At 40.8% G+C, this 15,217-nt stretch overlaps 1 protein-coding gene across 2 annotated transcripts in view; it reads right to left on the reverse strand.

The window, feature by feature from the left end:
- Snx25 (sorting nexin 25) overlaps positions 1–14,601 on the reverse strand; it is a 92,669-nt gene extending 78,068 nt beyond the window's left edge. For both annotated transcript variants that reach the window (XM_042700064.1, XM_042700067.1), the window contains exon 1: positions 14,101–14,601. In XM_042700064.1, the coding sequence (XP_042555998.1) occupies positions 14,101–14,517 (417 nt within the window). In that variant the 5' untranslated portion in view covers positions 14,518–14,601. The remainder of the gene's footprint in view (positions 1–14,100) is intronic.
- Positions 14,602–15,217: the final 616 nt, after the last annotated feature.

The following is a 15,217-nucleotide window of genomic DNA, read 5'->3' on the forward strand; positions in this document are numbered from 1 at the left end:
TGCTATGTCTTTTCATACTTTCAGATTTTGTTACAAGGAGATCACTTTAGAAAAGCTTCTTAGTGATTAATTGGCTTTCTAAAAGAAAAATGAATATTAACAAGGAAGAAAAATCTCTACAAATCTGTAAGTAGAGACAAATTTTAAGGTAAGTTAATAATATGTAGGCATGTATTTCCATTTAGTTGGAAGAATGACACTTCTGGGGAAAAACATATTTTATTTCTTAGATACAAATATGATGATACTAAAAAATATGCTCCACTTCATTAAAAGACATTTAAGTATATTTAAACCAGTTCCAGATTTGGAAACAGAAATCATAAGAAGCACTTGAAAATACATAGGCAGACAGCTGTATAAATTGATATGGATTGGCAAATATAGAATGCCTACTGGGACTGAAGCAAAAGAATGAAAAAAGCAAACTAGCTTAGGAAAAGATCATTGAAAACACTGTCACTATACTTTTGCATTCCTAAAACCAGTTTGCGTGCTCTGTAACCATTTTACTACGGGTTCTATTGTAATTCTGAGGACATGTAGTTTCTATGATAAGAGCCATATTTCCACCAATTCATTCAATTTTCTAATATTTACTGAGATGTGAGCTCTGTGTGCCTAACACTTCGTTGGGCACTATAAATAAAATATATGCTCTGTGTTCAAGAAGTATAGCTTGATCTTAAAGGAAACTCATAATCAAGTAACTAATGAGCCATACTATAGAATTCTACTATTCTTCCTATTCTGAAATCTTCTTTACATTTTATTCTCCAGTCTGTGTCATGGAATAAAGCCACTCAAAAGTAAAATCAAGCCATGAAATCATTTCATAAGAATTTTGAGATTTACATATATTATTTTTGATGAGTGATACTACTGAACATAAATGATGGAGGAACTAAAATACATCTCTGCTTGAAAGCTTTTTATGTGATTCAACAACTAGAGTCAAACAGAAATCCTATTTTTTCACTGTTTCATAACTTATTACTGCCAGGAAATACCACAGTAATCTATTTATTGCTTGATTGGCTTAATAAAAAATAGTGATAAAACATTTAGGGCTTAGTTTAAAAATATAACTAATTTTATTCATTGGGACTTTTTATTTTGTAGGCCTCTTGAAACAACCATCTTGAGTCCCATAAAAAGTAACTTAGACAACACACACATACATATCATACTGAGATGTATGACATGAATTACTACAATATATACAAGTTATATTATAGAAATACAATTCAACAATCCATACAAGAAAAGTTTTACATTTCTTCTACCTTCTGAATAAAAATTTATCCAGTACTAGATATAGTGCAAAAAATAATAAATTCTTCCATTTTATCTAAAATAAATGTGCTGAATTTCTACAACTAAAATCTCCCAAGAAATTAAAAAAAAAAAAAAGAAAGAAAAAGCACTGTGTTAAGGCAGACCTTTGTGCAGTAGCCATTCCATCTTTGCACAGAGAGGACCACATGTTTGCATGTATGGGAATATAAACATGCTTGGATATACCAAATGACTCTGGGTTTCTTTTGTTCTTGTTCACACCAGGAAACCACTATGCACAGTTTAAAAACATTCTAAATTTTCAGTCACTTGAGAAAGTTGTGTTATTTCTGCCTCCAACTCCACTCTCACCACTCCACATTAAGACCCAAACATTAATGGCACGGGTCTACAAAGGCTCCAACTTGCCAATTCCAGGGGATGCTATTCAAGCTTTCTTCTGGTCCAGATCTAGGCTCTACCTGACACTGCTGGCCATTTACTCTGTTTCTCTTGTGCTTCTCCAGGGTTTCTCGCCTACTAAGTTTCTGAATGCTCATTCTGTCCCTCTTCCAAGGGCTGTTCTTCCTTTTCCTACCTTGTGGCTCATTACTATTTAATCATAAGACTACAGTGATATATGCTCTGGGCATACTGACTACCAAAAACAAATGTACTTCTGCAGATTTGCTTAACAAATGAGCTGAAAGCTAGTCATAATCATTGCATCTCAAAATTTATCTATCTTCCTCTTCTACCATGCCAAATCTATACACATGGCACTTTCATCTATTCAATCACACAAGCCAAAATCTGGAATTAAATTAGAATATTTCCTCTTTTCCCTTCAAAAAGTTTATTGACAAAAATGGAGAATATGGTAAAGCTGACTATATGGAAGGCCAATTGAGTTACATATCTAGCAATTAAAAATGAGTGCTTATAAAGGCCCACACCTATGCTGCATTAAGGTAAATTGAAGAACAGCAAGTAGTTTAATTCTAAAGTGAGGAATCAGAGGTGCTAAAGGCTAACAAGGAAACTTAGCATTAGTCTAGAGTAAAATGTTCATTAGTTTTGACTCCACAAACTCCTTCCTGTCTAAATGAGTGATGTAGGCCAGTTAGAAATTCTGTACCCCTTGCCAACAATTTGTTAGGAATGGGCACTTGCCCAAACCTGGCCAATGAGATGTGAGAGGAACATTGCCAAGGACATTTCTAAGAACATTCTCCTTGTACCAAACATTTTCCTTATTTTTCTACTGGATAACCATCCAGAGTGGCTGTGGTTCCCAATACTGATGCAGTCATCTGAGAGCCCAAGAATTTACCTGACTCACAGGGGAGGGAAACAGCCAAGATATTCAGAGGAAAGTATGGAGAAATGGTGTTGATACTACTCCATGTTCCCTACCTGAATCCTTCCTTAATCAGAGCCTATCTTACCTCTACTTATGTGTTATTTCTTAATAATAATAAATCTCATTATTTTAAGAAAAAGGATGATTTACAGAGTTAAATGAGTGTCTTTACTGTGGGATTTCTCAAAATCTTAATACAATACTACATTCTATAAAGCTTCAGAAATATGGTTTTTCTTTTTCAAACTTAGGAGTCCTCCAAACTATTTTTATTTTGGTTGGTTGTGGGGCATGAACTCTGCACCTGGGCACTGTTCCTGAGCTCTTCAGCTCAAGGCCATTGCTCGACCATTTGAGCCACAGTGTCATTTCTGATTTTCTGGTGGTTAATTGGAGATAAAGAGTGTCACCAACTTCCCTGCCTGGGCTGGCTTTAAACCACGATCCTCAGATCTCAGCCACCTGAGTAGCTAGGATTACAGACATGAGCCACCGGCACCTGGCTCAAACATATTTTTGTTGTTTTGTAATGGACCTGAACCATTTCCTAGAATTAAGCATTAACTCTCCAGGAAATGGAAACAAAAGATTTTTTTTGTTTGTTTGCTTTTTTTAGCTCTCTTAGTTTTCTTTTTTTTTCTATTTATTTATCTTTGGGAAAGTAAAGGGAGGCACAGATATGGAGGGACAAATTGTGACAGCAATTGTATTCACTAGACAGGATATTGAAAATTTGTGGGTGGCGTCAGGAAGGAAAAACTGGGAGAGAGTAAAGGAAGGGATGACAAAAAGAAATGTACTCTTTACCTGACTTATGTATATCACACCTTTACAATAACAATTTTCAAATTTTTTTAAAAAGCACTCAATCTTCAGGAATGGGTTAATCCAATCATGTGATTAATATGTGATGGCTAAACTCAATAGTAGTTCCACAATAAAAATTGGCTTGCCAAAGAAAGAAAGGAAGGAAGGAAGGAAAGAAAGAAAGAGAGGGAAAGAGAGAGAGAGAGAAAGAGAAAGAGAGGAGGAGGGAGGGACGGAGGGAAGGAGACAGAGAGGGAGGGAGAGGGAGAGAGAGAGACAGAGGGGGGGAGAGAGAGAAAAGCATTAATGGACCATAGTTCTAGAAACTCTGAGAAGAGATCAAATTGTGATTACAGACAAATATAGGCATACAGGGAATCACTGGCATTCTAGGAGGTTCTCACTTATAATGCTAGATGGAGTTTCACATTGTAAGTCAACTCTAGTAATATTTTACAGGCTTCCTGGAATGCTGTATTAAAAGGGATTCTGTGGTCTTTACCCAGATGCAGCAGGAAAAAAAAAAAAAACAACTCCCTTCCTTGACTAATAAACATTGTCATGAGCATAGAAGAGGCAGATAAAATATCATTTAAGTTCATTCTGAGACCTGCAAAATGATATTCATTCCTACACAAATCTTAGAACCATCCCAAAGATTTCCAAGTAGTTTAAAAATAAATCTGAATCATGTCAAACTAACTTTTGCAATCAAAAACATATTAAAGTAGGTAGGTGTGCAGGCTCCAGAGTAGAAAGGACCGAGGTCTAACTCATAGTTCTCTACTTGCTTCATAGCTGGGGCACATTTAGCCTTTTGAAACCTTAGTTTTTCTATCTGTGAAATGAGAATTTCAGTCTCCACATTACAACAGGGTAAAAATTAAAATGGATAATGTATATGTTTACTTGCCAAGTGCAAGAACAATAAATATAGTTTAGCTTATTAAGGCGTTTGCTCTAAGGCATTCACATTACAACTTCTACATTTGTCTACTATGTTTACAATAATAGACTACAGCAGGAGTGGAGAACATGTGAACACCAGCCATGTACAATCCTTGAAAGTAATGATAAGACAGACAGGGATATTTCTCATATGCTTCTCCTGTCAGTGGCTCATGACTATGTGTCTATATTGATCATTTGAACAGCTCAAAAATTATGTTACAAATATCCAAATGTTCCTTGTCAGAAATGAATGATTATAAATTAAACTGAGGCTATAGAAATATCCTCTGAATCCATCAACAATGCTAATACATACTATGCGCAAATGGCAAAGATGGTTCTGAAATTCAAAGTATGAGGTACTTGCTTTTAAGAGGGCACACAGAGTATATAAATCTAAATAGTCTGTGTAAAACACAGGTTTCATACATAATTTTTCAGGATGTCTCCAAAGAGGAGATCAAAAAATAATGACCAATCCTGTAACACAGCTTTTCCTGACACACAAAATAATTCTTAAAGCACAATTTTCACTAAAAGAAGCCAAGGTTTTGTCAGGCATCAGTGGCTCATGCCTATAATCTTAACTACTCGGGAGGCTGAGATCTGAGGATTTGGGGTAGAAGCTAGCCCAGATAGAAAAGTCCCCATGAGCCGGGCACTGGTGGCTCACGCCTGTAATCCTAGCTACTCAGGAGGCTGAGATCTGAGGATCACGGTTCAAAGCCAGCCCGGGCAGGAGAGACTGTGAGACTCCTATCTCCAATAAACCACCAGAAAACCGGAAGTGGCGCTGTAGCTCAAGTGGTAGAGTGCTCGCCTTGAGCTGAAGAGCTGAGGGACAGCGCCCAGGCCCAGAGTTCAAGCCCTACAACCGACAAAAAAAAAAAAAAGAAAAGTCCCCATGAGACTCTTATCTCCAATTAACCATTCAAAAACCAGAAGTGGCCCTTTTATCTCAAGTGGTAGAGCGTTACCCTTGAGCAGAGAGAGTGCTCAGGGACAGTGCCCAAGCCCTGAGTTCAAGCCCCACAACTGACCAAAACAAACAAAAAAACAAGCAAAAAAGAAACCAAGGTTATTTTGGGACAAACAACTAATTCCAGATAGGAATGGGGCTTATTTAAATGTGAGGCAATCATATTATAGCAGGAAACTCTCAAAGACCACTAGAGTCATGGCAAAAGGACTCATAAGCCAACTTGACAAGGCTTCTATTGGCCAAAGATGAAATAATATAAACTTCAAGAATGATAATGAGCAGGCCATGATGGTGCTCTCAGGAGGCTGAGGCAGGATGATGTCATATTCAAAGGCAGCTTGGGCTATGCATCTCAAAAGAAAAAAAAAGATAACCATATTTTTAAATCCAGGAATTTGTAATAATATTTAACATATTAAACAGGACCCGCAGAGGATGATAGGGAACCAACACATTGTCTTGGAAACTTTTTTTAAAACTTTTCTACATATGCTTACCACTATGAAACTAAATAACAGGTGATGGAAAAAGTTGTTGTTTAAAATTATTTATAGCAGTAATTGAAAAATAGGACAGGAGTTAGTGGCTCACACCTGTAATCTTATCTAATCAGGAGGCTAAGATCTAAGGATTGTGGTTCAAAGTCAGCCTGGGCAGAAAAGTCCCTGTGACTCAACTCCAAATTAACCACTAAAAAAAGAAGAAACCAAAAGTGAAACTGTGGATAAAGTGGTAGAGCACCATAGCCTTGAGCAAGAATGGTAAAAGACAGTATAACCCTTGAGTTCAAGCCTCCCCCTTCCCTCAAAAAAAAAAAAAAAAAAAAAGAACACATTATATGGGCTTGGCTCAAGAAGACAAAAGATATGCAGCTTTGGGAGATGAAGACAGTGGTACTTCAGAAGGAAATGAACTTTAAAAAACTGGCTATGGTGGTACAGTACGGAAACCTCCCTCCAATATGCCTCAGGAAATAAGAATGAACACAAATGAGCTTATTATAGATTTGTGGAGGAGGTGGCAAGGGAGGCAGTAGGGTGTGCAAAGGGATGAGTTTCTGTAGGAACAGATAGGAGTAAATATCTGTACAATTTTAGTTACTATTACTTTAGGCAAGCTCACTCAGGCATGCAGACATGAAGAAATTCATTTCCTTTAGAAATGAATACTTGTAAACTGATTTCTCAAAAAGTGTACTCAATGTTAAAGTAGGAAGTTTATTAAATAGATCTGAGTAGTTTAAACAAGTTCATACACAATGTACTACTTTTTGCAAACTTTGGACCCAGAGGCATTTTACTTCAAATTACTGTATTTATGTTTCTTCATATTAGCTTGTGGCTCTCCATGCATGGAAACCTCAGGATGACAAGTCTGCCAGAACTAGACAGTGTCAAAAACAGCTGATTAAATGAAGGTTCCCCTCATGAACGGAGGCAAACAAATTCCCAGCTACCTTCTCCCAAAGCCGCATATGAACAAAGAAGCCTAACACATGTCCTAATTCATGAGTGTTGCAGAAAGTTCCACTGTTCTTGGAGAATTTATAGGAACATACCCCAGGATTAAAACTGAGTGTGGCCTGGACCTAAACCCTGGCTCTCAGGTAGCCAGGAGAGACCCCTGGGAAAGGCTAACAACTTATCCTTGCCTTCCTCATTCAACCAGTCAACATTAGATTAAAAGGTGAACTAACAGTAAAGGACAAAAATACAAGTTCCAAATTTGCATTTTTTCTTGCATAAGAAAGCTGTGCCTTTAAAACAAAAATCAAGTTTTTGTGCAATCATTTGAGTATTAGCAGCCTTTCCCAGAAACTACCGTGTCTGAACCCTCAGCAGCAAACTTGCTGATTCATCATTTTAGTACAACTGTCTGCACCATTTTGATTACAAAGTATACATTTTAAAAAATCTAGGACATTTTCTATCCCCAAAATAATACCATTTGGCACAATAAAGAATTTGAAAAAATAATAATACCATTTGGAAATGAAACCAGATAGTCTTAAGCTGGCAACATCAATTACCAACGTAACATCTTAGTACATACACACCTTTAACAAAACTACCTTACAATTCAAGAGAAGTAGAAAAACTTCCCAGAATTTTGAAGGCTTAAAGTATGGTGTTCACATCTCAAGACTTGAGTCTTCCTATTTGTGAATAGGACTTTTGGTTTGGGACTGAATGTATTGGCTAAAAGGAATATTAAGACACTGGAGAATTTCATTGAACCTATTTGTAATGGTAACCAGAGACATCTAACACCAAAGAAAGATGTCAATTACTCTTGGATGTACTGCTTCTTCTTTCCAGCCATGCAACTCCACAGACTCAATTTTTTTTTATTTAATCATAGCAGCTGTACAGACTAATTACATTTCCATTTGACTAAAGCTAGTCTGAAGTTACTGCTCTCATACCATACTCTCATTGCTCAGAAAATATCAACAGCTGCCATGCACAGAACAGGTCTCATGTTATTTGAGGACTGCTAACAATGATTTGGCCAAAGCCAGCTTTCCAGTCCTCACTCTCCTGACCCATTTCCCATACTCACTGGCAACTCAAATCTCAAATGGTCCTTTTACTGTCTCTAAACCAGTTCTCCAGATTCTTTTAATAAATTATAAATACATGTGTGTGTGTGTGTGTGTGTGTGTGTGTGTGTGTGTGTGTGTGTGTGTGTGTGTGTGTGTATAGCTTTCTTTAGTCAATTTTGCTAACTTCAAATACACATTATTTCCTACAATACATTTTTGATTGGCATTTTTACTGTTCCATGTACTATTTCTTCCTACTTTGAAGTTATTACTATTCATATATAACTTAATCTTTTATCAATCTTCCTAAAAAGAATCAAGAGAAAGTAATGTTCCCTTATGTGTAATCACTTCACAGATCAAGATGTATAAAAAATATATCCTCTTGAATACATATTTGCATGATGGTATATGTATAAATAAATATTCTACAACAACTATTATTAGTGGCTGCATATAGGAAAGGAAGATTTTCCATTATTTTTTGATATTACCACTTATATGATTACATTAACATATAAATTTAGTTAATAATTTGAAATAGTGTGAGTTTAAAGTGCAATGGTCTCTTATACCACAAAGAACTAGGTAAGATTCTATAACATTAAAGGTTTTGGTTTTGGAGGGTTTTTTTGGTTGGTCATGCAGCCTGAACTCTGGGCCTGGGCGCTGTCCATGAGCTCTTCAGCTCAAAAGTAGCGCTCTACCTCCTTGAGCCACTTCCAGGTTTTCTGGTGGTTTATTGGAGACAAGAGTCTCATGGACTTTCCTGCCCGGGCTGGCTTTGAACCACAATTCTCAGATCTCAGCCTCCTGAGTAGCTAGGATTACAGGTGTGAGCAACCAGCGACCAGCGCAGCGGCCAGCGCCCAGAGCCCAGCTTAAGGGTTTTTGAAAATCTACCTTCCTCAAAAACAAGTGCCAGTGATTCATACCTATAATCTTAGCTACACAGAAGGCTGAGATCTAAGGATTCAGAAAAGTCCTTGAGTCTCTTAGCTCAAATCAATTAGCAAAAAGCTGAAAGTAGCATAGCCTTGAGGAAAAAAGCTAAAGGACAGCATCTAGGCCCCAGCTCAAGCCCCAGTAAAAATTTTCCCCACTGTCCATTGTGACTAAATCCCCTAGCTAAAATGCAAACAAATATTCTAAAGACAGTAAATGTACAAAGCCATTATTCATTATTAAATCACCCAGGATTAGTTTATCACATTAGCATAACAAAGGCACAGAGAGGCTATGTAGAGTCTCCCTAATTCCTGTATCTTTTCCTTTCCCTCTCAAGCAAATTAAATTTGTTTTACTCAAAGAACATTTGTATTGGTAAATGAACCCATTTAGGAAATCTAGAAGTCCAGCCCAAGCAAAGTAGAGTGGTGGATCACCGTATGAATGTTTTCACTGTCTCTATAAACATCTGCTTTCCAATTCAGGCTTCTCAACCACTGTAATCTACTCAGGCTAAGAGGAAGGACAGGGAATACTCCTTCCTGTTGACCTTGGAATCCTCCCCGATACCACACACTGTGCCAGGCAAACAATTAATCAAACAATTAATCAAGCTCTAATATTACCTATTACAAGGCACAGACTCTTCCCTAGGAAACTGGTTGAAACTGCAAATCTGAAAATGTCAGTTGGCTTCTTAAAGTTATTCTCATTAAAATCAGCCTACTCAGGCTGGAGGTATGGTTCAAGAGGTAGAACATCTGCCTAGCAACACAAGGCCCTAAATTCGAAGCCTAGTGACACCACCACCAAAAATAAAATAAAGTCCACCTATTGATTACATACTTTATGTCTGATACTGGTGGTAAGAAACTAAGGAGATCAGATTATGAGATATATAGCAGATACTCATTCAATGTTTATTAATTAGAGTTGGTGAACTTCTTGAACACTTGTTTCTGGCTGAACTTTGAAGCCTTTCATTAATGTTTTCTTCATAAGGTCACAACCTTTAGTTTTCCATATACTGTTAACCACCCAACTTTTGTAGAGTAATTTGTCCAGTTCCCATTAATGGCTCGTTTATCTATAAAGAGCAAATCAAGTACTTAAAGTAAAAAATGTATTTGAGATAATGGATATATTAGTTAGCTTTTTAATTATTCTACATTGTGTTCATAACTCTTAGCATCTTACACCCTATAAGTATACCCAATTATAAATTAATTTACAATAAAATTTTTGAAATACCTACTAAGCCATAGACTTTTCCAGAGAAAAAGTTGAAAAGTTATTCTCTCTTTTACCTTCCTATCATCAAAATAAACAGTATTTCCTTATTTTCCAATATGAGACAGACTGATTTGCTGCTCTCATAATGATAAAAAGATTTCCTCACAGAAATGGAGGGACAGACACTAGACACTATGTTGAAAATGATCTAACAACTTATAGATGAGGACAGGAAGGAAAAACTAGGAGAAAGCGAGGGAAGTGGTGACATTGTCCCAAAAGACATTTACTCATTACCTGACTTATGTAACTGTAACCCCTCTATACATCACCCTTATAATAACAATTTTAAAAAAAAAAACTGGGGCTGGGAAGGTGGCTCAATGGTAGAGTGCTTGCCTCACATGCATGAGGCCCTGGGTTTGATACCTCAGCACCACATGAACAGAAAAGGCCAGAAGTGGCACTGTGGCTCAAGTGGAAGAACACTAGCCTTGAGCTGAAGACCTCAGAGACAGTGCCCAGGCCTAGAATTCAAGTCCCATGAACAACGAAAAAAAATTAAAAAAATAAATAAAACATTTCCCACTCATAGCCCTACCTTGCTCTAATCCCAATTGGATCAAGTGCTAGAGTCAAGCACTGATGACCAGTGAGTCTGTGGCTTACACCTAAGCAATTTAAGTGGCCTACAAGAATACTAAACTATCAAATAACCTTGGACTAGAAACACCATGACAAGCCACTCAGCAAAGCTAAACAACCACATCACACTAGGAACAAGCTCTAAAATCCAAGTTTTTCTGAAGTGAGGCCCAGATATCAATTATCAAGACTTTGGCAGCAACCTTCCTGATTGTACTCAGAAGCTTTTCAACACTGAAAATACTACCTAGTGTTTGAAACAAAACTTCTATCTGGGATAAAAACTACTTTTATCTACTTTATCAGTAGTGGTTCTCAAGTAAAATCAAAGCCTTTACATAAAGAAAAAGTCCAATAGATAGATACTAAGATTAATTGGAGGAAAAAAGCATTAGTTTATGATTTTTAAAAAAAACACTTTTTTTGTCCTCTAAGTTTAGCCTTCTCTAATTTCCTACTTTTAACAATATGCATTATTCTTTCCACATAAGAATAAAAAAAACTGGGAAAAAAATAGAAAGCTAGATACCAGTGTCTGTCATATTGAGCTCAGACAAGAATTCAAAATGCACTATTTATAAAAGATTGTTTTCCAGTCAGGAAAGTCTTTCTTCTAGCTTGCATAGAAGATGCACACCTGTACTCTCAGCTATTCAGGAGGCAAAGACAGGGATGATTGCAGTTTTGAGGCCAGCCTCAGCAAAAAACAAGCCATCTCAAGCAAAACAAGCCACGGTGCTACACACCTGTAATCAAAGCTAAGAAGGAGGTACATGTAGAAGGAGCTCCATCTGAGGCCCAACTGGTGCAAAAACACAAGGACCCTATTTTTTAAAAAAATCAATAAAGATAAAAAAAAAAAAGAATAGTACTTTCCTACCCAGTACCCTCAAAAAATAAGAGGATCTTTTCCTTCCCATTAAATGGAAATTTGTGTAGTGAAGGAATCAGTTATCCTAAGATGTTCCATTTGGCTCACTGTTTAACAGACTCCTCCTCCACATATGTTAGATGACCCATCTGGTCCAGTTCCTACCCCCACAGAACAGATACTTTATACTACACCACATGTTATTCTTCTCATCCTTCCATTCATAAAGAAAAGAACATTTTTAAAACACGAATTATTACAAATATAGCAAAATATTAGCTTGATTAAATAGCACCAGTACCATAAGGACAATAGAATTTTGTGTGAATAATATGCATTTCAATTCTAAGTAATGCATAGCTTTGAAAGTAATTTCCTAATTTCTTCTTTTCTTTCTTTCTTTCTTTTTCTTTTTGTTGGTCTTGTGGGGCTTGAACTCTAGGCCCAGGCACCATCCCTGAGCTCTTCAGCTCAAGGCTAGTAGCACTCTACCACTTGAGCCACAGCACCACTTCCAGCCTTTCCAGTTTATGCGGTGCTGAGAAATTAAACCCAGGGCCTCATGCATGTGAGGCAAGCACTCTACCACTGAGCCACCTTCCCATCTCTACTTATTTTCTTATTTAAAGCTATTAGAGAAATTCAAGTTCAAAAAGCACAATCAATTGTCACTTTCCTGAGGGTATATTTTACCCCTTCTATTATCTACAATCGGCAGATACTATACCTGAGAGATTACATCTGCTGCTTGTTTTCTGTCACTTTTCAAGTGTTATTTTTTTCTAATCCCTTTAGAAAGCTGTATCTCTAGATGGCAATCCAAATTTTACCTATAGAATGCCAAATCTAGTAAGTGAACCAGTAGATTTGGAGGAATATATTTTGCAGAAAACAGTGGTAACCCAAAATGTGAGGTTTCCTGGCGCTCAGAGATGGACCTAAATACTATGACTTTGACCCTGACTTCACCATTTAAACTTCTGTCCTTCCTCACAAGTCACTTTTATTCACTATTTCAGAAGCATTTATCGCTGTACTAAAGTCATTTATTTACTTATTTAATTATCTATTTAGTCTGGTCCAACACAGGAATATATTCTCCAGAAAATAGTTAAGATTGGGTTTTGATTCAATCTCAGGTTCCACAACACCTAAGAACTTGATTCATACAAGATGCTTAAGAAATATGTACTGAATGAATAATGACTTCTTACAATATTTAAGAACTGGTACATCTTTTGTAGATCTATTTTTTAAAATGTTGGGATAAAATTTTGAGGTCTATCACTGTATGGGGGAAAAAATAGCAAAGGAAGGACTACATTTGCTCAACCACTCGCTGAATTAGAAATGAAAAGCATTTACCAGTAAGAGAAATAAACACGACTTACGCTTGAGGCTACTGAAGTGCTCTATCCTTAATACCATGAATCACTTATCCATTTACTAAGTGAGGGTGCCTGCCTGCCTGCCCGCCGGCCTACCTACAATCCTTCAGTGGTGATCTCAACACCAGTCTGAACTGACACACTGGGATGCTTTTTTTTTTTTTTTAACAAAGCAGTAAACAGCTTAAGGCATAAACAAGTACAAACCTTCGGAAGAATGTTCTGTCATTAACAAACATTCTTAGCAAGGTGAGCCACTGTGAGCCCAAAGTATTTGGGCTTTTTTCCTCTCATGACAGGGTCATGGGTTAAGCTGTGAGTTCAGGCCACAATAAAATGTTATGAGAAAGGAAACAAGGAGGTAGAGAAAATTTGACACTGGGGAAGGAAAAAAAAAGGTTCATTTACAATAGTCATTTCCTACATTCCCTAACCACCTCCCTAATGTCCCAGACCTGGCTGAGGCCAGCTTTCCTTGCTCGGCAAACAACAGCCGTTTCTGGCGTTCCGTTTAAAAAATCAGACACCGTGGAGGGCCGCACTGGAGCTGCGTTACTACTACTTCACCAACAACATGGTGGAAGACAGCCTGGTGTGACAGGAAGTGGACAGGCACCGGGCATGTGAAGTACTGGGTACAGTGTCGGTAACCTAACTAAGTTTCCCGGTCTGTAAATGGTCAGAAAGTTCTCTGCCACCGAGAACGGCTGGAAGAACCCCATGCGATCGCGGGCGCAGAGCGCGGTGCCTGGGTGCGGGGAGTGTTGTGTCCCCAGTTCCCAGGCACCGCGCCCGCCGCACGTTTGGCTTCAGCCACGTAGGTTGTGGCTGTGGACCGTGGATGAGTAACCACAGAGCGCAGGGCATGTCGGCACAGCCCGGGGAACCCACAGCCCGGCCGCGTGGGGCGTCGCTCCCCATCTCCATACCCTAGCCCGGTAGTTCTCCGGCTTCGGGCTGCCGGAGGGGACTCGGGCGGACGGAGAAGGCCACGCCGCGGGCGGCGGGGTCTCCGAGGGCGGACGGCTCGCGCCGGGGGGCGGGAAGGGAGGCCGCGGGGCGCGCGGGGCAGCCGAGACCGGTACTCACCCCCAGCGGGCAGCGGGCGGCCGTGGCCACCCGGCTCCAGGCGGAAACGAAGTCGGGCGGCGGGGCGCGCAGGCTCCGGCAGACGAGGGCGCAGAGGGTCCCCAGCAAGAGGGCGGCCGCGGCAGAGCTCAGGTACAGGAGGAGGCGGAGCAGGACGGTGCACGGGCCCCCGCCTCCCGCCACCAGCCAGCAGCCGGGTCCCAAGAAGGAGAAGACCACGGCGGCGAGAGCGGGCAGGACCACCGGCACCCACCGGCTGCCGCCTCGCGGGCCCCCAGGCGCCGCGGTCGCCGGCGCGCTCTCCTCAGACTCCCTCCGCTGCCGGCCCGCGGAGCCCGGGGCGGGACGGCCGCGCACGCCTGCGGCCGGCGCGGGGCCCAGGCCGGCGCCGCTGCTGTCGGTGGCATCGGGGTGCATGCTGTTTCCTGGGCCGCTAAGGACAGGCACATCTCCCGCCCCGCTGCCCCCCGGCACTGCCCTGGACGGTGGCCTCTGCGCGGCGCCTCCTGGCCTCGCCGCTCCCGCCGCCGCTCGGGAGGCTGAGGGAGCCCGCGCTCATGCCCTCGCCGGCGGGCCTCCGAGGGAACCGCTCCCACAGACACCGCCGAAGCCCCTCCCGGCGCCCGCTCAGCACCGCCAGCCGGTGCCGGGCCCGCAGCAGCCGGACCGCCGGGCGCACCCAGGTAGCGGGACCGTGTTGTGACTGAAGCCCGCGAGGCCTGACGCGGGCGGGGCGGGGGCGGGGGCGGCCCGGAGCGGCTGGAGGGGGAGGAGGGGCCTCGCGAGCCGCTGACTGACAGCGGGGAGGGGCCGCCGGGCCGCCCACCCACGGCGCGGGGGCGGGCCCCAGAGGAGGGGGCGCGACCAATCGCAGAGCGCCCTGCTCTTTCCCGCGCTCCCCCCTCCTCTCCACTCTGCCAGGACAGAGTCAGTTGGTGGAAATTTTTGCTGCAGGTGTCAGGAACGATTGTAATTCTCAGGCCATCCCTTTAAATCCTCCCAGCCTTGCTTACAGATCGCAGCGCCCCCCGCCCCCGAGTACACCCAATTTCTACTGTTTGCTCCGTTAGGATTAAACGGCACCCGTCCTGAGCCTCACATTTAACAGTTTGTCACT

Source organism: Dipodomys spectabilis, unplaced genomic scaffold (assembly GCF_019054845.1).
Source record: "Dipodomys spectabilis isolate Male_0828 unplaced genomic scaffold, ASM1905484v1 ptg000009l, whole genome shotgun sequence".
Taxonomy (NCBI): Eukaryota; Metazoa; Chordata; class Mammalia; order Rodentia; family Heteromyidae; genus Dipodomys; species Dipodomys spectabilis.